Genomic DNA, 21123 nt, shown 5'->3' with positions numbered 1-21123 from the left:
TAAACATACAAGCTTCTACCATAGCTGGTGAGCAGAGAGTTACTATTTCCAATAGAAGCCATGGACAATTGTGCGGCACCAGTGAAAACATCTTTCTTCGTATCTTCCACAATAAGTTTTCATTACTTGAAATAAGATAACATGTCTTTCATTAGTTGCCTTTGTCACCCTTGCAGTCTGCAAGTCACCTGCCCACAGTGAATACATTTCAAAGATAATACATTGGTTTCCAAGAGTTTTAGGATGACTGTGGTTATATCTGTATATATAATGTACATTTTTTTTCTTGTCCATATTCTTCTTGATCTTTGTCTTGTTGTCTTGATTTGTTGATCTCCAAGTGCAACCAGATCAAAAATTTATAAGAAAGTTTATAAATCTTTTCAGCTGAATCTTATTGGTTTCACATTTAGCCATCTATCAACTCTAAGATGTTTGAAAGTGTTTCTTTTTTCCCCTTGTCTAAGTTAATAGCAAAATTGAAAGTATAAATTTATGCAGAGATTAATTAAAAAAAAATCCACATAGCAAATTTCCAGCAGGAAAATTTTTTATTAATATCTCTGCTTCTTGCTTATTCAGATTGTTGGTTCTCTTTAATAATACAGATTTTTTTGGGATTTTAATTTGTAAAAGTCATAAATTAACTTTTATTGAATTAATTGCCTTGGTTATATTCTTGAGAAATGGGCATAATCCACTCCTTAAATTTTAATATAGCGTTGTAGAAGATCCTTCTGGACTATAAAACCTGAGCTCCCCAATTATATCCAAGTAACTAATCAAGCCCATACATTTTAGAAGGTGGCAGAAAACCCATGCGCAGGTCACGGGGAGAAGGTACAAAGTGCTTGCAGACAGTGCCAGATTTGAACCTTGTAGTTTAATTATTTTTAATGGTTATACTTGTTGTGGCCAACAGACAGAGAATTTAAATTTCACGTCTCTAGTTTTACCAATGCTTTAAGTGTGCTATTTGTTGGTTTCTTTGCATTTGTTAGGTTGAATTCAATAGCGTCTGTGGTGATGGACAGCCTAGAAGCTATTAACCACGTAACTTACCTGGATTTGCGTGACAATTTCTTGACTGAACTTGACTTGAGTGTGTTTGCAAGTATTGAACATCTGCACTGTGAATGTAACAATCTGTCCAACCTTACATTAAGTGGTTTCTCTCTGAGGACATTGTATGCTGCCTCCAACCGTGAGTAAACCGATTTTTGGTCATTTACGGTAAATTGCCATTTTCTTCTATAGTCTGAGCAAGTGATTATATTTTGAATGGTATGCAAATCAATTTGATATTTACCAATCTGAGTTAATTCAAGAAAAACAACATTCAATTCATGTTTTTTAAAAAAAGTATATGATGGCTTCTTGAATGACGTTCAACTTTCAGGAATAGTACCAAGGTGTAATATTTCTGAAGGGATGGTAAAATATGACATTTCTAAGAATGAAGAAGCATCACACAGATGAGAAAATGGGTACTTTTATTGTGAACAAAATTTATTTTAAGGAGAAATAATTGACTTAATTCCAGTGTGAATGTCGGTGAATCTGGTTGTATAAAATATTAATTTTTTTTTAAAAAAGGAAGACATACAGCATGGTAACAGGCCCTTTTGGGCCATGAGACTGTGTTGCCCAATTACACCCAATTAACCTACAACCCCTGGTGCATTTTGAAGGTTGGGAAGAAACTGGAGCACCCAGAGGAAACCCATAGTGAGAACTCCTTACATACAGTGCCAGATTCCAACCCTAGTTGCTTGTGCTTTAACAACATTACACTAACCGTGCAGCCCATTTAAATCTGTAAAGAGTCAGATATTAGAAAGATAGATGAGTGGCAGAGTGGCAGTGGCTATAAGCCTCTGTGTACCCTTTTTAATCGATTGTTTTAGCTGAAGAAAAAAAATTCAGGATACTTTTAAATTCACATTCACCTTGGAGATTTATTGGAATTAATTTTTAAGCTGTATCCTGTTCTAATCATTTATTTTGAATGTCTCTTTAGAGTTGACAACATTGAGCATTTATCCATATCCTGGTCAACTGGTTCATGTTGATCTTTCAAGGTAGGCATGTATCTAATTGTACGTCGATAAACAGAGAATACTCCATGTACTATGCCAGTAAAATTAAAACACAGTTCGTATATACTGTACCCATAAATGTAAAATACAACAGAAGCGTATGGTGTTTGTTTTTAATTATTCTACAAAATATTTTTGCAAGTAACTTTGTATGATAACCAAACTGTTTTACTTTATCAGGAACAAATTAGAAGCTGTGCCTGACTGGGTCTGTGATGCCAAGAAACTTGAGCTGCTGGATGTTAGTCATAACCTGATTACAGAATTACCTATGAGGTAGGAAAGGCCAGGAGATTTCACATCTTATTGCTTCTGGATAGTTTGAGGGATAGATGTGTTATCTGCGTCTGAGATGTCACTGCATTATTTTAGCTTAGTAGACAGCAGCCTTGTGTGGGCCCTTCATCAGTGAGCCCTTGCTGGTCTGTTACCATGGTCACCTATGATTCTTTTCCAGGGGGGTATTCTTACTGTTTCTGATGCCCTGCACCTGTCCTCTGCTGCCCCAGAGTCTTCAATCCCTCATGGTATGCTGTGCAGCACATCTTGGAAACAGATCCCAAGGTTGCAGGATTTTTAAAAAAATTGTTGGGTCCTTTAACAGCATTAGGGCCGGGCAGTGGAGCAGTGCTGCGTCTCTGCTTCCCCCCCCCCAAAGTTCACACCATTGGCAGCGCTGCCATTGCAATTGCTTTTTGCTCACACCCAATACCCTCAAAGGTTGTAATAATCTATCCTCTTAAACCACTGCACTCTTTCTGATGAAGGCATTCTCATAATACTGTTGGGTAGGTAGGAATATAGTGTTGAAAGAACACACACTTCCAAATCAAGATGGTTTGTTTCAGAGAGGACTTCTGTGGAAAGTACAATTGTTTTTGAAGTGGAGCCATGATCTAATTTCCATAGGCTTTATGGCTTACCGCTCCTATTTCTTGAGATATTATGTTCTTAAAAAATGTTTCAAACTTCAATAAAGTGATACCAGAAGATGAGGCAGATTTTGTCTCCTTATACTACCTATTGCAGAGATCTATGGTTATTAATAACTGGAACTTTGGAATCATAGTTTTGAGTTGGTTGTTCTTGTGCATAGACCATCTAGCAAGTCGCAGGGCAATACCGACCATAAAATTTGTGGCTCAGTTACCAAATTTTCTGCTGACTTAGTTTATCTCAACTGGGAGAGCAAATAGGATACTGCAATTGTAACAGTGCAATGAAGGGAAAAATCACTCAGAGCAAAGTTCTTGCTCCTATTTTCTAGCCAGCCAAATCTTCTGATTAAATTAATTGAAGGCAAGATAAACTTGCTGATAGTTGGGGCATGGCCATGCAATGAGACTGAGCAGACGTACTTTGGTAGAGCTCTCCATGAAGAGTTTTTAAAAGACAACTCAAAAATACTTTTTTGACTTTTTCTTTTATGAGTTTCAACTTCAACTTTCAACTTTGGCTTGGCTTCGCGGACGAAGATTTATGGAGGGGGTAAAAGTCCACGTCAGCTGCAGGCTCGTTTGTGGCTGACAAGTCCGATGCGGGACAGGCAGACACGGTTGCAGCGGCTGCAGGGGAAAATTGGTTGGTTGGGGTTGGGTGTTGGGTTTTTCCTCCTTTGCTTTTTGTCAGTGAGGTGGGCTCTGCGGTCTTCTTCAAAGGAGGTTGCTGCCCGCCAAACTGTGAGGCGCCAAGATGCACGGTTTGAGGCGTTATCAGCCCACTGGCGGTGGTCAATGTGGCAGGCACCAAGAGATTTCTTTAGGCAGTCCTTGTACCTTTTCTTTGGTGCACCTCTGTACTTATTTGGATAACTAACGGAGATAACTGGAAAAATATCGAAACCAAAGTCTGAAGAAGCTTCAAGTTCTCAGCAACATTGACTAATAGCCCAAAGAGAGCTGCCTCAACTTCAGGAACTTCTGCTCGAGAATTACAGGCAATCCTATCAGGGATGGAAGCCTTAGGAACGCAGTTTTCAGAAGTTGTAGGAGTGATGAAAGATTTAACAGACTTGATCAAAAAAATGGGTGAGTCAATCACCGATTTAATGGAATGAATGAGCAGCGCTGAAAGAGACTTAGGAAAACATTATAAGAAATTGGAAGAACTGCATGACAAGCAAAACTAGGCGATTGAAAAACAAATGCTCCATGATAAGATTGATTATATGGAGAACTTTAGCAGATGAAATAATGTACAAAAAATTGGTTTAAAAGAAGGTGCGGCAGGAAGAGATGCGGTTAAATTCTTTGAATCCTGGATTCCTGATGTACTTCGTGCTGACTAACTTGACTGATGAGTACGGATTAAGAGAGCCATCAAACCTAGAATAAATGAGGCATCCTTGACTGGTCCTTGTGAGGCTGTTGAACTTCAGGGATCAGTTAGTGATCTTGAGAGCAGCATTTGAGTACTCTAAAATGAATAATGCCCCGCTGAAATGGGATGGACAAGAGGTTATATTTATCCAAGATTTCAGTCCAGTGGTTGTACAGTAAAGAAAAGAATTCGATGAGGTCACGTGGCAACTCTGGGCAAAGAATCTCAGGTACACCGTGATTTACCCGACAATTTTATGGGTAGTGTCGGAAGGCAATCGATGGCTTTTCAAGTCAAAGCAAGAGACAGAAGAGTTTGTTTGTGGACTTTAAAAAGAAAAATGACTTTGGAAGAGAATTTTATGAAGATTGTATTTTTGTGGACTAAGTAGATATTTTTCTTGAGTTGTCTGATATTTATTAGGTAATATTAACCTTTCTTATTGATACTTTTAGTCTAAAGGTGGGGGGGGGTGTCAGGAAGGAATTTTATTTTAAAGATGGCATTTTAGGGTGGGGTTCTTTTCATCCCTGGAGGATTCCGCGGACTTTGATCGCAGGCTTCCAGGGTTTCTTGTTTGCATCACCGTCAGAGCAGAATATATCAAAAGACCTAGTGGGTAGATGTGTGATGGTAAATTTTCAGTCTTATTCAGAATCATGGACACTTACGAACATTTATGTGCCAAACTAGGATGACAGAGCCTTTATGAAGGATATATTTTTGAAAGCTGATGAGGGGAGACAAAATATTTTGATAGGAGCAAATTTTAATATCTGTCTGGATCAGATATTGGATAAATCTGCAAGAACAGTAACTCAGGCGAAGGCTGCTAAAATAATGTTATCTTATATGAAGGATCTAAATTTGATTTGTATTTAGAGGCACCTTAACCCAATGGAGAGAGAATATTCTTTCTACTCAAGGGTACACGATTTTTACCATTGGCTAGTCTAAAAGATAGGGTGATGAAGTCAGAATATTTATCGAGGTTACTTTCTGATCAAAGGAAAGGTGGGAGTCCTACTTGGGTGCTGCAATACCAGAACAATCCTGGTCTGAATGGTGTGTGGATAGTGTAACTTCAGCTATTAATACGAGATTTGGGTTGGTTCAATATTTTTTACATCAGTTATATCTCACTCCACAGAAGTTGCACAAATCTAAGCCAGAAATACCAGAATTCTGTTTTAGGTGTGAAATAGAGGAAGGAACATTCTTTCATTCAACTGTGAAGGAACGTTCTTTCATTCATGTGTGAAGGTTAGACCTTTTTGGCTAGAAATTTCTGAAGTATTAACAAGAATTACAAGGGTGACCTTCTCAGGTGATCCAGGACATTTGTTAGGCAATTTTATAGACATAAGTAACAATCTGACAGAGTTTTGAATTGCATTTGTTAAAATTGCACTAGCAGTGACCTAAAAGTGTGTAGCAATCACGTGGAAGTCAGACTCTCCAGTTACCTTGGCGAGGTGGATAGTTGTATACCAATGGGGAAAAAAACCATATAATTTAAGGAATAAGTATGATACATTTCTTAAAGTATGGTGACCGTAATTGAACTATGTTGGTGCCCAACTCTATTAAATGCTGTTAAATTCAAAAGTGATCTCTCCCTGAATATTGAGGTTAATCTAATCCATGAACTCTGATAGTGTATGAAAAAGAATTTAATAAAGAGGGGGAAAGTTAAGGTTTTTGTATGTGTTTTTCTTTTGCATTATACAAAATTTAATATATTTTTATTGAAATTTTAAAATTGTTAATTTTCTTACGAAAAATAAAAAATAAAGTAAAAACTTCTGATAGTTAAGAATTAATACTGTGCACGCTGCAGCTTGTGGAATGTCTCTGGCAAAATAATATTGGATAGGGTGCATAAATCCTTCTGGTCCCTTTGTAACCAGCCTGCCATGTGATTCCAACATCTTTTGCCGAAAAGGATGAAAAATTGGATGTGATAAAAACTAACTCAGGAACAATACGGTTGTATGCATCTTATCTACAACTTAAAATATTTTTTTTCTCTTGTATACTGCAGATTATTATGCAGCTTAAGCCTGCAGAAACTGTTGGTTGGACATAACTATCTTCAGAGTCTGCCAAATCAATTGGAGCACATACCTCTGGAGGTTTTGGATGTACAACATAATCAGCTAAATGAGCTTCCAGGAAGTCTTTTCTTTAAGGCTTTAAAGTAAGTAAGATTTGAATAATGGCAAGTTATTGTACTCTCATGTGATAATGAAGATGATTGGAAACCATATTGAAATAGTACTGTCAATTATTTATTTGACACTAATTTAATGGCTTTGTTTAGCAATTATATGAAGAAAGTGTAGGTAAATAGAAGCATTGGGCTTTTTAAAATTCTTGCAAGTTATTTTCTTCTCCTTGGACTATTTCTTTTAAGTTGAAATATTACATCAATTCAGGTCTTCTATTTTAAGTATTATCAATGTAACTTTTAGCTCATTTCTGTTCTGATAGTGCAATGCTGTCTGTAGTGGTTGCATGAATGCACTAACAAGTAAAGTATTTGCTTATTCATCTGAGTTCTTTAATCTTGGAAATTTTAATCACAGATGAATAACATTCACTTATGGTGGTATGTGGGTGGAAAGAAAAAAGTTTGAAAACCATTATTTTAATCGTACCTAATTGACTCGTTATGTGCATGGTTTCATAACTCAAAAGGAATTGGGCCAATGACAATTTTACTCAAGCAAAATATTTCTGTAACAATATAGTCTCGAGCAGTGATTCTCAACCTTCCCTTCCCACTCACAAACCACCTGAAGCAATCCTTTCTAATCACAGAGCACCAATGGCATGGGGATTACTTAAAATTGTATGTGAGTGGAAAGAAAAAGGTTGAGAACCACTGCTTTAATCGGTCCACAGGTTACTTGAAGGACAGATTGGGAAGCAGGCTGAGGTTACCAGAAGGAAGCGGCTTTGAATATGTGATTACAGACACAATGATAATTAAAAGATTAATAACAAACATGTACATCAAACTGCACGAGAAAGAGAACGCTGAAATAAGCTGTAAACCCAAACAAAGGTGGGAACAAGATTTAAACATAAAGATGAAAAATAAAAAATGGGAAAAGCTATGCTCCGAAATTATGAGAAATACAATAAACACGAGGTTACGCATGATACAATATAATTGGTTACACAGGCTATACACCATGCCCCAAAAGTTAAATAAATGGGACCCAACAGTATCAGTTAGATGTTTTCGCTGTAAGAAGGAAACGGGAACAACAGTACATGCAACTTGGGCATGTAAGAAAGTGGAAAAGTTTTGGGAAGATCTAAATCAGGTATTAAATAAAATCATACCAAAAAATCCAGAGATCTTTCTTCTAAGAAGTAAAGAACTAGGCCTCGATTTGGATGAAGCGCAAAAAAGATTTATTATGATAGCCTTAGCTGTAGCAAAAAAATGTATAATGTCAACCTGGAAATCAGAAGAGAAGCTGAGAGTACAGCAATGGTACATAGAAATGAATAAATGTATTCCATTGGAAAAAATAACATATAATTTAAGAAATAACGTCACAGTATTCGAACAAATTTGGGAACCGTACATGGAACACAACAGAGAGGTCCTACCCCCTAAAATGACAGAATGAGAAGAAGACCCAGTGTGTGAAAGTAGATGACACAATTTTCTTTTTTATTTTCATTGTGTGATGACATTGTTTAATGGGTTCAATGTATTGTATATGTTGAACGTTTAGTGGGTGGGAAGAAGGGAGGGAGGAAAAAGGGGATATAATGACACTGTGTATATTCAAAAGGGAAATGTTTGTGTGTATTTTGGTTAATGTGGTTCATAGTGTAAAAAATAAAAAACCAGTCCACAGGTCATAATCTCATCCTGATCCTGATTTATTTACCCAGAGTCTTGATCTCCAAATTAATAGCCCAGTTTCATACACCATTCCAGTCACCCCTATACATTTTTCTGTACATTTTCCAGTCTGCAGTATTTTTTACTTGCAAGATGCACTGCAGAAACTTGGTGGAACTGGAAAGAGCAATCAATAGAATTCCCAATACTTTGCATCTCAGATGCAACTGATATTTATTGCAGTATCTGTGAAATAAACAGTTGGTGCACTGCACAGACACCATTAATAAAATAGTTCATTAAAGGTATAAATATGTAATTTTTGTCTGTAATAATGTATTCACTGCAATAAAAGGATATCCTGTGGCTAGAGGCTTACTTTGACTCCCCCATAGTTTTTCCATCAACTACATGTCACAAAACAGGAATCTGGAGGAATACTTTGCCTCAATGAGTGTGGCGGCAGACTCATAAACTGCAGCTATACTCATTGAGTAATATCACCCAGAACAATATAGTTGACTTCATTTTTATTTAATGCTAACCTTAGCACCTACTTTCACCACTGACATACTGAGGATGTGTTATATCTTGTTTGCAAGATGCACCACAGAAATACTAGATTTTTTTTAACCCTGCATTTTTTAGAACTTGCATCTTCTCCAAAGGAGAAAGCCATGGGCAAAAGCTGCATGGAAACCCTATACTTTCTAGCTTTTTTTTAAACAGGTTGTACTCAAAACTGTCTTGGAGTTAAGTAGGCATTCCTTTCTTTGTACAGTATATGCCTAGATCTCCTTAACCAACAGAATTATTGAAATTTTTTTTAATAGAATACAGCATCTCAGGAAGGCAGCACACTATCACTTTTTCAAAGGTTTGGATATCAACGTCCAAGAATAATTAAAAAAAAACTTTAGAATATCCTTTATTATTCAATTAAAATATATATTTTTTATCTCTTTTAGCTTGAAATGTCTCAATGTGTCTGCAAACAATCTGGAATCACTGCCAGTTAGCACTGATATTGAAGAGAGCCTTGGTGTGCTGCAAGAACTTTATTTAACAGGAAACAACTTGACTGATAAGTGTGTATCAATGCTGACGGGACATGCATGCCTTCGAGTCCTCCATTTGGCTTACAACCAACTTCAGACATTCCCAGCCAGGTAAAGCACTATTTCTTGGGCATCCAAAGAGGTCGCTGTTGAGCCCCCCCTCCCCCCCCCGTGGGCAGTGAAAAGATCCAAAGGGGTGGTGAGAAAATAGGGGGCATTTCAAACCTTCAATCTTGTTATTATTCAATTTGTTGAAAAGTTCACCGAAGAAGCCAGTGCAGTTAATTTTCTGGCTAGACTCAAGATGGCAGTAGTGAGCAAAATAAACAACAGCAAGACGTTCTTGTGAGAGCTGGTCTCGGTTGTCGCCATGTTGTACTCACATCACTCCCCCCCCCCCATCTCAGCGCTACAACTGTTGTATGGTTGGGGGGGGTGCTCGGGATGTGGCATGGAGGTCAAGGGGGCAGCAGACCGAAAAGTTTAGGAACCACTGGATTAATCCATATTTTACAGAATCCTCAATTTTTCACTAAGTTTTGAAATTTATCCAGTCATTAAAGAAAAGAATATTGATCAATCAAGAGGAGTGGATATGTAGTTCCCAAAAAAAATTGTGTTGGGTTGATAACCTTTTCATTCAGACCTAATTGTTTTCAACAAGCTAACTGAAAGAAGTACAATTTTGAACATGGCCACTGTCCAGTAATTATCTTTTTTTAAAAAAAATCTGTATGGATAATATTGTGCAAGTAAGTACATGAGGGGAGATGGAATAGAACAATGTGCTGAAGGGTTTAAATAAAGAATGCAGTTTGGGTGGAGCATAACATTTGTGTTTGGGCCAAAACATCTTCAACTGATTGTACATTCCATGTAATTTTTGATATCCAAATAACTTTGGTAGGCTTGTAGGATTATTTAACATTTTCTAAATGTAAATCTTCGTAGTTGAATTCATAAGGAGAGGAAAAAAAAGGGCAAGGAATATTAAACAGTGTGCTCAACTTCAATATGCCAGCTTAACTGAATACAAAGTTGAACAAATTATCAGGATGTTGTTAGGTCATAACTCAGTCTATTGAACTGAAAGCATTCCAGTACCTTGAATGTTACTGAGTCAAGGAAACTGGATAGTATCTGCTTGAATTGCTGACTTTGACCCATGTTAATTGTCATTACCAAGTGAGGGAAAGCATTTAATGATTCGTGCAACAACAACGCTATCATACTGCCTTCAGTGACCTACATGATCCTGTTAAATAGATTGAGCCGTGTTCTGGAAGGAGTGATGGGTAGGTTTACACAAGCACACCCTGTTGCTGACCTCTCAGCATACAAATGCTGTGTGTATTAACTTATCCTTTGCCTATGATATACATGTTGTCAGGTCCCATTAAACAGCAAAGATGCTGATCACACACTAAAATAATTTACTGTGTGAAAATCCAACAACTGACAGATTTTATGATCAGTAACTGACAATTCGGTGTTTAAATCAGCTCTGCACATAAGCAATAATGGGGTTCCACAAAAATCAGCCTCTTCAGATCAGATACCAGATGCTATTTACTGTCAGGTAATAAAACAGAAATGTAATATTACTGTACAGGAAATTGCCTTTCACCTTCCCTTTACAATCAGAGAAAGGGAAGCAAAAGAGAGTCCCCTCAGAGTGATTGGGTCCGTGAATTCGCCTCCAGCTCTCCCGCAGTCTCTGCACCTACACAAGACTCCAGTTCAGTTCAAACCAAGGGCAATGCGAGCCCAGATCCAAATCTCTGACAAGACGAAGAAGCCATTGGGAGTCATTCTTCCTCTCAGCACTCTCGAATCCAGGTTCTGATACCTGGTTCCCATGGGGAAGTCTCCAACAGCCTGCAGTATGATGCAAGTCCTTTGACCTCAAGTCGCCAGCATCCACAGTCTGGTGTGAGTCCTTTGGCCTCATCAGCAGCATGTGTGGGTCTGTCAGCTGCTGTGTCCCTTACTGGTCCACTGCTGTGGTCACCATCCTGTAGGGTCGTCTGTGATCCTTCTCCATGGGTGTTGGTGTCCACATTATTGGTGCCCTGTGCTAGTCCGCTGCTTCTTCCCCCCCCCCCCCCCCCCCCCCCCCCCCCAGTCTGCAACCTCTTATAGTTGCTACCGTACACAAGCGCTGCCATCTTGGGTCCAACCCCACAGTTCCAGGATTTTAAATAAAGCATCTTCTGTTCCTTTAACAAACCATTTAGAGCCTGTGCAGAACCTTTGGCAGGGGAGTGCAGTGTCTCTGCTCCCTGCCCTCCCTGGGTCCATTTCTCCTTTCAGCATGAAAATTAGTGATTGATCTCTTGCAAAGTCACAGAAATGTGCAAATGCTGGTGGTTTGGCCTGAAGGGCAAAGTCTTCAGCATATTGAGAATATGCTTTCAGGATATCTTTGAAAATCTACTTCAGAAATGATAACTTCCACCAACTACTGTCAAGCCTGCAATTTAACAACCTAAAAAATAGAAGAGAACTTGAACGGTTCATTATCCAAAATGCTCTGGCATAGCTTTTGATCAGACACTTATTTATTGGCAAAACCTCCAGAATGTCATAATTAAGATCAAGAGCTAATCTCATTGTAATCTGAACATGGTAATCTTGACCAGTCTTGGTTTTTTTCAAAAGCCTATTTCTTCTGTTCATCCTCCTTTTGGAACTGGCACGCAAAAGTTGTAGACATTCACCTACAAAAAACCACGATGATCCTCTCTGGACCAATGAGATTAATACCATCTGTTTGCTTCCATTTAACTTTCTGATATCTGCAAGGAAACAGCATCTTTAAAGAATACTTCAGGCCAATGGCTAACAAAGCATTCCCATTGACAAAGGACCTTCAAATAAAACTTGATGCACTCATCTAAAATCCAAAGCCCCTGCTTGGAATTTTCTTCATATGCTACAAGCTCATGACAGCCCCACCTCTCAATGGCAGACTTAACATTGGAACCTAAGCAACTCTCATCTGTTTAAGTAAAGACCAGGGGAATTGCAACCACCACTTCTACAAATAGAACATGGGGGGGAAAAGCTTGAAATGTCACTGAAAATGAAATCAGACCATGATTTGCTTTGAGCTATCCATGTTTGGTGATCTCACGAGCTTTGAGACTATCTTAATAAACCATTGAACGAGTTAGCCAGCTTCAACAGCTCTACAAATACAACAGCTGCATGTGCACTTGATAATTGGCACATTTATTGCTCATTTGAACTCTTTAAATGGAAGAATAAAGATACAGAGATTGTGACTAAAAATTAAACCAGTTAATTTCATCATATTTTGAAATGATAATATAGCAATTAAAATATTTAACTACATCAATCAATATTACCTAGTTATGAATCATAATTGTGTAGTTATAATTATATTTATCATAATTGTGTAATTATATTTATCATAATTGTGTAATTATAATTATATTTATTATAATTATAATAACTGTCATAATTTACTATAGTCCAGAAATAGAAAAGTCCTTTGGCAAGTAAAAATCCCCCTTCTGCCTCGTTAATCTGACAAAGTTCAAAAATTTAAAATGATTTGCAACTGCATTTATGATGCTTGTTAATATAAATACTTTATTACCTACTTAGTAATGTGATATATGCGGTTGATGTAGGATGCAATTCGTATTCATCTTTTGGATTTTGGAAATGATACACCTTTTGTAATCAGGACATCTCAGATTAAAAGTAAAATGCTCATCAAACAAGTTACAGCCCCTTAAATGTCTCGTATCCACAGCCAATTCATTGTGATTTCCTTTGTTGAAGCCACAATAATTCAGCACAATTTTATGTAAAAGAGTTATTAACCAATTGAATTCCAAATTATGACATGCACGTGCTTTGCCTGTGTGTTTTCTCGGAGAGAAGAATTTGGCCTTGATTTTCTTGAGGGGTGTCAATGGTACATGTTGAACAAGTGGAATTTTTATCTCTAATGATCAGATATATTGAGACTCAGTAATGTGGTGACACAGCAGTTAATACAGCTGTCCCACGGCTCCATGGACTAGTTAGATCCTGACCTTGGGTACTGTTATGTAGAGTGTGCTTTCAGTGGGTTTGCATTGGTTCCTCTGGCTTCCTTTCACATCCCTTGGTGTAGCATGCAAGAGAAAAATAAGTTGTAAGTGTTCAGCATATGGAGAGGTGGAGGTGGGACTGACGTATCATGCGATCCATGTCCCTTTTTTTGCCATGGGCTTCAGATTTGCTAAAAAGTCAGTCGAGTGGCACATTAACAAAAGTGTTCCATCAGTTTGTGGAACAGCATTATCCTCTTTAAAAAAAAATAATTAGTTAAATATGATGTCTTTTCAAATCTGTATTGGTTTGCTTTAATTAATATATTGTAATGAATAATCATGTTGTTAGATCAATGTTTCTAAGTGCATTTCTACTATCGTGGCTGAACTGATAAATCTATGGGAGTAATTTTCTTTCCCTTTTTAGAGCAAGGTAGTAACATTTCCCACTTTCTAATTCACCTACACCACTTCTTTTATTCAAATATGATCAATGTTCATACATTTTCCTCCAATACTTCTCTCAAATTCCAAAGTTGCGTCCCACCCAATGCCACACCATTTACTGCCCAATGGTTCAGCATTACAAAGGGTTTCACTGATGAGATGGAACTATTTAATTGATCAAACCACTGCAGAAAGATCCTGTACAAGATCAATTCAAAAACCCACCAAGTCTTCCGATGATTTCTAGCTGATCCCCCTCCTGTTGTATGGGTTGGATTTGAAATCTTGCATGGATACGTCCTGAAACTTGCCCCTGCAACTTGCAAAGAAGTTCTGACCATGGAGGGCTTGACTGTTGTCTTCCATTATGGCCTTAATGTTGTTGTCATCAGCCTCTGATGTATTCATTTTAGTTTTGCTGTTGACAAGAATTCTGTGAATTTCTCTAAGGCTACTGAGTGTAATGATTAGTGGAGTAATGAGTTCAGACAGTTCAACAAACCCGAGAAATTTGGGCCAATGTTTGGGGTGGATTCAAAGTGAGGTCTCAAATATGAGCAACAGCTGGGAAGTAATTGTGTAGTTTATAATGATTTGATAATTTAATAATGTAATGTTCACATCTAATCAATTTTACTTTTTTTTCCTTCAGTAAGCTGTCAAAGTTAGAGCTACTGGAAGAACTGAACCTAAGTGGAAACAAATTGAAAGCTATCCCTACCACCGTCACCAATTGCAAGCGATTACATACACTCGTTGTTCATTCCAACAACATTGCAGTCTTTCCTGAGATCTTTCACTTACCTGAGATAAAGGTGCAAACTGAATTGTTCTCATAATAGTGTTTTTAATGTACTATATTCAACCCATGGTGTGCTATATTTTTATATTCTCTTTTTTTTTCATCTCCTTTTATTTAGTTTGTTCAATCTGCACTCTTAGTTTAGTTTCTTCACACAGACACTGTTTGGCTTTCTTTTATGGTCACTCTTGCTTTCCAACCATGGATTAGTTGGGGAAATGACTATAAGCAAATGTGTAATTAACTACAACTAATATGTCCCAAAAACTTTCCAATTTGCCTATTGCAAATCAAAGCGCTTCTGGCATATATATATATATATATATATATATAAAAAATATATATATATATATATATATATATATATATATATAAAAAATATATATATATCCTGAATTTCATTTATAAGCTAGAAAATGCAATCTTAGTCAATCATTTTATAGATGTTGTTTTGGTTGGGGTACTCTGAAATTTGGCCATAAACAAAAAAATGAAGTGGTGGCTGAGGCAACACTTCAAAACTCTTGTGTATTGTAAGTTGGTAAATAGTATTTAGTTTTTAGCTAGACAAATAAGACTAAAAGTTTTCCCTCATACTTTAGAAAACTGAATCCTTCTCTGGTTTCTGATTTTCAGCAAGATTATTAATACTTTATGGCTTTTCTCAGTCAGATATAATCAGCCTGTATTCTTGTATAGTTTGAATCAGCATTGTTATCCAGTTTAATATTTAGAGACTTCCATCTGTCTCTGCAGGATTTTGAAATGGTAAAGCAGCTTCCATAGTAATCATGACTGCTTAAAATAATGTGCGATACAAGTCAATGTTCCTGAATTGTTCAATATTTTTTATTTCGTTGGTGATTAGTTTGTGGTTAACTCTTGAATGTCTACTAAGCTCATCTGTTGGCCATTCATATTTCTGCTTATCAATAGCAGGTTAGGCAAACATTATCATTTATTTAAATCCAGTATCAATGTACTGTATTTTTGTGTAATTCCATGTTTTTTTTTTCCACTATTTTAGCTGGTTGACCTCAGTTGCAATGAACTTGCAGAGATAATGATTCCTGAGACCCTTCCAGCCACGTTGCAGGAATTGGACTTGGCTGGAAACCCAAATCTTGTTCTTGACCACAAGACCTTGGAAATATTCAGGTAGGAACCATCATTTTCAGTCCCATGTTTGGTTTCAAATATCAATAAAAGTAGAAACCATTTAAAGAAAAAAATTCAGCCATTCTGGTTCATCAACGTTTCAGCTTTATGAACTTTCAATAAAACAGAAAAACATGAGATTTTTTTATAAACTAGGTATAAAGAAAGATTTAAGCCTGAATATAAAGAATGAAAATAGCAAAAATGAGCGGTCCGTTCTATGGTAAAAGACAGGATCGTACAGATAATCAAAGTAATGTTCGTGAGTCTGGGGATGTATAAATGGTTACATATTAGCAGGGAGAAGGAGGGATCTCTCTGAAAGGAAGAAGATCATGAGTTGAGGATATAGAACTCCACTTTAACTCAATAGAAGTTTATGGAATTTTATTAAAAAGGAATACAATACACATGCTAAGTGACACTAAATAAAAATTTCAGACTTCTGTTATATACTTGGAGTCCACACGGAATGGCCCTGATGAATCTTTTAATGATGAATCTAGACAGTCCAATTGAAGAAATTGACCACTATTGAGCTATTTGTTTATTATCTTTGCCAGTGTCATTTAATCGCTGTGAGTTTACTATTGTTGACTTCAACCAAGTTTGATACACATTCTTGATCTTTTGAGATTTATTTTCCTTAAATCTGTTTTTTTTTTTCAAAGTTTACTTTTGTCTAATTTGTCTCTGGAGTAAGTCAGAAACTGCAATAATTATAGGATTAAACTTGTAATATTGTTGCTGTAAAAAAAAAATGTAAAATACAAACTATATGCTTTTTTAAATTGTAGTCATATCACCACCCTGAAAATTGATCAGAAACTTCCTGCACCATGTAGTGATTCAGTTGGAATTCCAACTCTCTGGAATCATGGCTATTCTGAAATGGCCGGGCACAGAAATAAGTAAGTACAATAACAATAAGAATGAATTACTGTTTGCTCTCTTTGGATGAAGAATTGTTGGTTCATCTGGGGTTACTTTCTCATTGTTTATCCATTTTGAATCTTTGTTTATCTCTAACTTCTCCTTAAACATTTTCGACGTGTTGTTTTCTTCCTGGTCTTTCCAACTCTCTTGAAAATTTTGACTGCCAATGCATTTAATAGGCTTTATTACCTTAACCCACTAACATTTCATTCTGCAAATGAAGCAGTAGAAATAAAAATATCCCATCTTTGGAAAAGGGATATGTGCAAAAACTTAAATGCAAGAGAAATTTAAACTTAAAAGTCAAGCTATTTAAATAAATTAAGAACACAAGAAAGAGAGGCAGAAGTCGGCTTTTTAGTTCCTTGTGCGTGTTCCACCATTTAATAAGATCATGAAGATCATGGTCAATCTTTAATTTCAGCATAACTTTAATGCAGTAAAGCGTGTCTCTTGGTTTCCTTAATAAAAATGTTGCAGTCTCTGTTTTGAATACACTCAAAGACCGAGTCTTCCTCAAATCAATTTGGATCGAGAATTTCAAGGATACACTATTTGTCTGAAAAGAGAATGATTATTTTTGAGACCATTGTCTTGAATTCTTGATATTTCCAGCAATGGGAATACTCTCATTCATCAAGTCTTCTCAGAATTGTCAATATTTCAAAAGCAACTCTTCTCACTCTCTCCTAAACACTAAAGAGTATCTTCTTAATTTCCCCTCATAGGAGATGCTCCCCATCTCGTTTCCTTAGAAGCAATTTGGTGAACTTTAATAGCACTCTGTCTGTCCTGGGGGGAGGTGGGGAGATAGACCAGTTTATTCTTTTTCCAAGATGTAGGAATTGCTGGTATGGCCAACATTTATTGTTCATCTTCAAAAACCTTAGTTGTCTTGCACTGCTACTGTCCAACTGGTGGAATTAATGTGTGCTGTTGTGCAGGGGGTTCCAGGATTTTGACAGGCTGATGAAGGACAATGTGCAACTTGGAGGGAACTTCCAGGTGGTTTTTTTCCCATCTGCTAATGCCCTTGTACTTGATAGTGGAAATTGTAAGCATGGGAGATTTTCTCACAGGAGCCTGGGCAAATAATTGCAGAGGACCCAACAGCCATAGAGTGTCAGTGGTGCAGGGAATGACTAATAGGATACTGGATACTGGACACCTGTCAAGTGGACTGCATTATCTTGAATATAGTGTTAAGCTTCTTGAGAGCTGTGAGAGCCCCATTCGCCCAGGAAGGTGGAAGGTATTTTATCAAGCTCCTAACTTGTGTCTTGTAGATAGTGGGAAGGTCATGGAATGTCAGGAGTTGAGTCACTCCCAACAGGATACCTATCTGACCTGCTTTTGTAGCCACAGTAACTATTATTTGGCTAGTTATACTTGCTAACTAAATTTTGAATAGTTCACAATCTTGTTTCAAGATAGTTGTAGTAAATGTTCAAATGAGTTGTGATTTAGGGCAGTGGTTCTCAACATTTTTCTTTCCACTCGTGTACCACTTTAAGTAATCCCTATATCATAAGTGCTCTGTGATTAGTAAGGGATTGCTTAAGGTGGTATGTGACTGGGAAGGGAAGGTTGAGAATCACTGCTCTTGGCCCAATTATTACTGAAATATTTTGCCTGGAGAAAAATTGTTATTGGCCCATTTCCTTTGGAGTTATGAAACTGTGCACATAACGAGTCAGTTTGGTATAATTAAAACAGTGGTTTTCAAACCTTTTCTTTCCACCCACATACCACCTTAAGCAATCCCTCACTAATCACAGAGCACCTATGGCATAGGAAATACTTAGTGGTATGTGAGTGGAAAGAAAAAGATTGAGAACCACTGATTTAGGGTGAATGCCTTTAAAAATGAAACAAACAAAAAATAGTCTCAGCTGAACAAGAAGGTCTGCTGTAATTGTAGTTTAATTCCAAAAGTACTGGAGGAACTCAGCAGATCATGCAGTGTTCTTTTTTTTTTTTTTTATTTTTTAAATTTTTTTTTTTTTTCACACCATAAATCACATTAGCCATGATATACACAATTTCTTTTTCACACATATACAGTGACTTTTTCTCCCCCCCCCCTTTCCTCCCAAACCACCCCCCCACCCCCCCTCTCATCCATTTTAGGTATACAATCTAGGTTGCATTAATCCAGTCAGACAATGTTGTCATTCAACAAAATTACACCAGAAATTCTACTGAGTCCATTCTTTTCTTTCCTTCTCCTTCCATCAACTTAGGTAATGTTTGTCCCCGGTAGGTTTTCGCTATTGTATTTAATGTAAGGCTCCTATACTTGTTCGAATATTTCAATATTATTTCTTAACCAATATGTTATTTTTTCTAATGGAATACATTTATTCATTTAAATTTGGTAGTTTATTCCTTTTAATTTGGTTATGTATTCCATTAATATTTAAAGACATATAGTTCAGCGTAGCCCTTTTATATTTTGTTTATCTTCTCTTTCCGTTTTTCCATCATTACCTTTCCTCCTTTTCCATTTCTGTTTTCTTATTTTCAACTCTTTATAAGACAACATTCCTACAACATCCAACATTTTCCTTATTCTCCTATTTCTATCTTATTTATTCCCAATCTCCCATTCACCTCCTGAGTTGTCCTTTATCCCTTATCGGACAACCACATCTCCCCTCTCCATTTGGATTTGCGAATCCACTCGCAAGCGTCAACTGATTTTGCAGTGACCGCTATTTCCCCCCACCCCGCCTCCCCCAGAAAAGATTTCACTTTTCATATGTCACAAAGGTCACTCTTTTAATTCCCTCCTTATTCTCTCTATTCCATTACCTTCCCTTATTAATTCTTGTCTATACTATCTATATTTTCCTCTAAGTACAGATACATTCACGTAAGCTCCTTGTCTCTATTCACTCTTATACCTCTTTACCCGCATACATATCAATCGTGATCATTTTTACTCTCATTACCCGTCTTCATCCCTCAGTCTATTTTTGTCTTTACCCACATACATATCAATTGTGATCATCTTAACTCTCATTACCCGTCTTCCTCCCTCAGTCTATTTTTGTAATTGTTCTGCAAATTTTCGTGCTTCTTCTGGATCCGAGAATAGTCTGTTTTGTTGTCCTGGAATAAATATTTTCAATACCGCTGGATGCTTTAGTATAAATTTATACCCTTTCTTCCATAAAATCGCCTTTGCTGTATTGAACTCTTTTCTCTTCTTTAGGAGTTCAAAACTTATATCTGGATAAATGAAGATTTTTTGCCCTTTATACTCCAGTGGTTTGTTGCCCTCTCTTACTTTTTCCATTGTCTTCTCCAGTACCTTTTCTCTTGTAGTATATCTTAGGAATTTTACTACAATAGATCTTGGTTTTTGTTGTGGTTGTGGTTTAGAGGCCAATACTCTATGTGCCCTTTTCATTTCCAATTCTTGCTGTAGTTCTGGACATCCTAGGGTCTTAGGGATCCACTCTTTTATAAACTCCCTCATATTCTTGCCTTCTTCATCTTCCTTAAGGCCCACTATCTTTATGTTATTTCTTCTGTTATGGTTTTCCATTGTATCTATTTTTTGAGCTAGTAGTTCTTGTGTCTCTTTAGTTTTTTTATTAGATTTCTCCAATTTCTTTTTTAAGTCTTCTACCTCCATTTCTGCTGCTACTGCCCGCTCTTCCATCTTGTCCATTTTCTTTCCCATTTCTGTTAAGGTCATCTCCATTTTATTTATTTTCTCTTCTGTGTTGTTTATTCTTTTTCTTAAATCCTTAAATTCCTGTGTTTGCCATTCTTTAAATGATTCCATGTATCCTCTAATAAGAGCAAGTATATCCTTTACCTTGCCTCTCTTTTCTTCTTCTATTTCACCATACTCTTCCTCTTCTTCTTCCTCTGGGTTGGCCATCTGTTGTTTCTTTGTTGCCCTTTCCTCCTCTTCTTTCTTGTTTCTGTTGTCTTCTGTGGTCTCTTCTTGCTGCAGGTGTTCTGCAGCTGTCGTTGCCGGCTGTGGAGATCGACTCCCCAGCTGGTCCCCCCTCCCGTCGGTGTGTTTTTTTTCATTCGCATCGCGCATGCGCGAAACTTCGCGCATGCGCGGTTGCGCACTTTTACTCGGCTCTGCGAGCCATTTTTGTAGTCCATTATTTACCGACCTGAGGGAGCGGGTTTCTCTCTCCGCAGCGGGCCTCTTCGGACAGGTAAGGCCTTCACCTTTTTCCTCCTTTGTCTTCTCTTCCTCTCTTCTTACCGTTGCTTTCGACTTTTCTTTTTTTGTCGCCATCTTCTTTCCACCTTTATACTCACTTTTCTGTAACTTTTATTTCTGTGCCTTTGTGTTTTCTCTTGTTTTTCCCGACTTTTCTGGAGAGGGCTGGAG

The 21123-nt window shown here is 37.1% G+C and overlaps 1 protein-coding gene across 4 annotated transcripts in view; it reads left to right on the top strand.

Annotated features, from left to right (window-relative positions):
- phlpp2 (PH domain and leucine rich repeat protein phosphatase 2) overlaps positions 1-21123 on the top strand; it is an 89042-nt gene that overhangs the window by 33844 nt on the left and 34075 nt on the right. For all 4 annotated transcript variants that reach the window (XR_011345875.1, XM_069901800.1, XM_069901797.1 and 1 more), the window contains exons 9-16: positions 1002-1204; positions 2021-2081; positions 2280-2375; positions 6463-6618; positions 9255-9455; positions 14514-14676; positions 15691-15821; positions 16619-16732. Coding sequence is in view for 3 of the 4 variants with exons in the window: in XM_069901800.1 (XP_069757901.1) it covers positions 1002-1204; positions 2021-2081; positions 2280-2375; positions 6463-6618; positions 9255-9455; positions 14514-14676; positions 15691-15821; positions 16619-16732 (1125 nt within the window). In the remaining variant the exon portion in view is untranslated. The remainder of the gene's footprint in view (positions 1-1001; positions 1205-2020; positions 2082-2279; positions 2376-6462; positions 6619-9254; positions 9456-14513; positions 14677-15690; positions 15822-16618; positions 16733-21123) is intronic.

Source organism: Narcine bancroftii, chromosome 10, assembly GCF_036971445.1.
Source record: "Narcine bancroftii isolate sNarBan1 chromosome 10, sNarBan1.hap1, whole genome shotgun sequence".
NCBI classification, from domain to species: domain Eukaryota; kingdom Metazoa; phylum Chordata; class Chondrichthyes; order Torpediniformes; family Narcinidae; genus Narcine; species Narcine bancroftii.
Note: the sequence above shows the minus strand (reverse complement) of the source record. Positions and strands in the feature narration are given on the sequence as shown.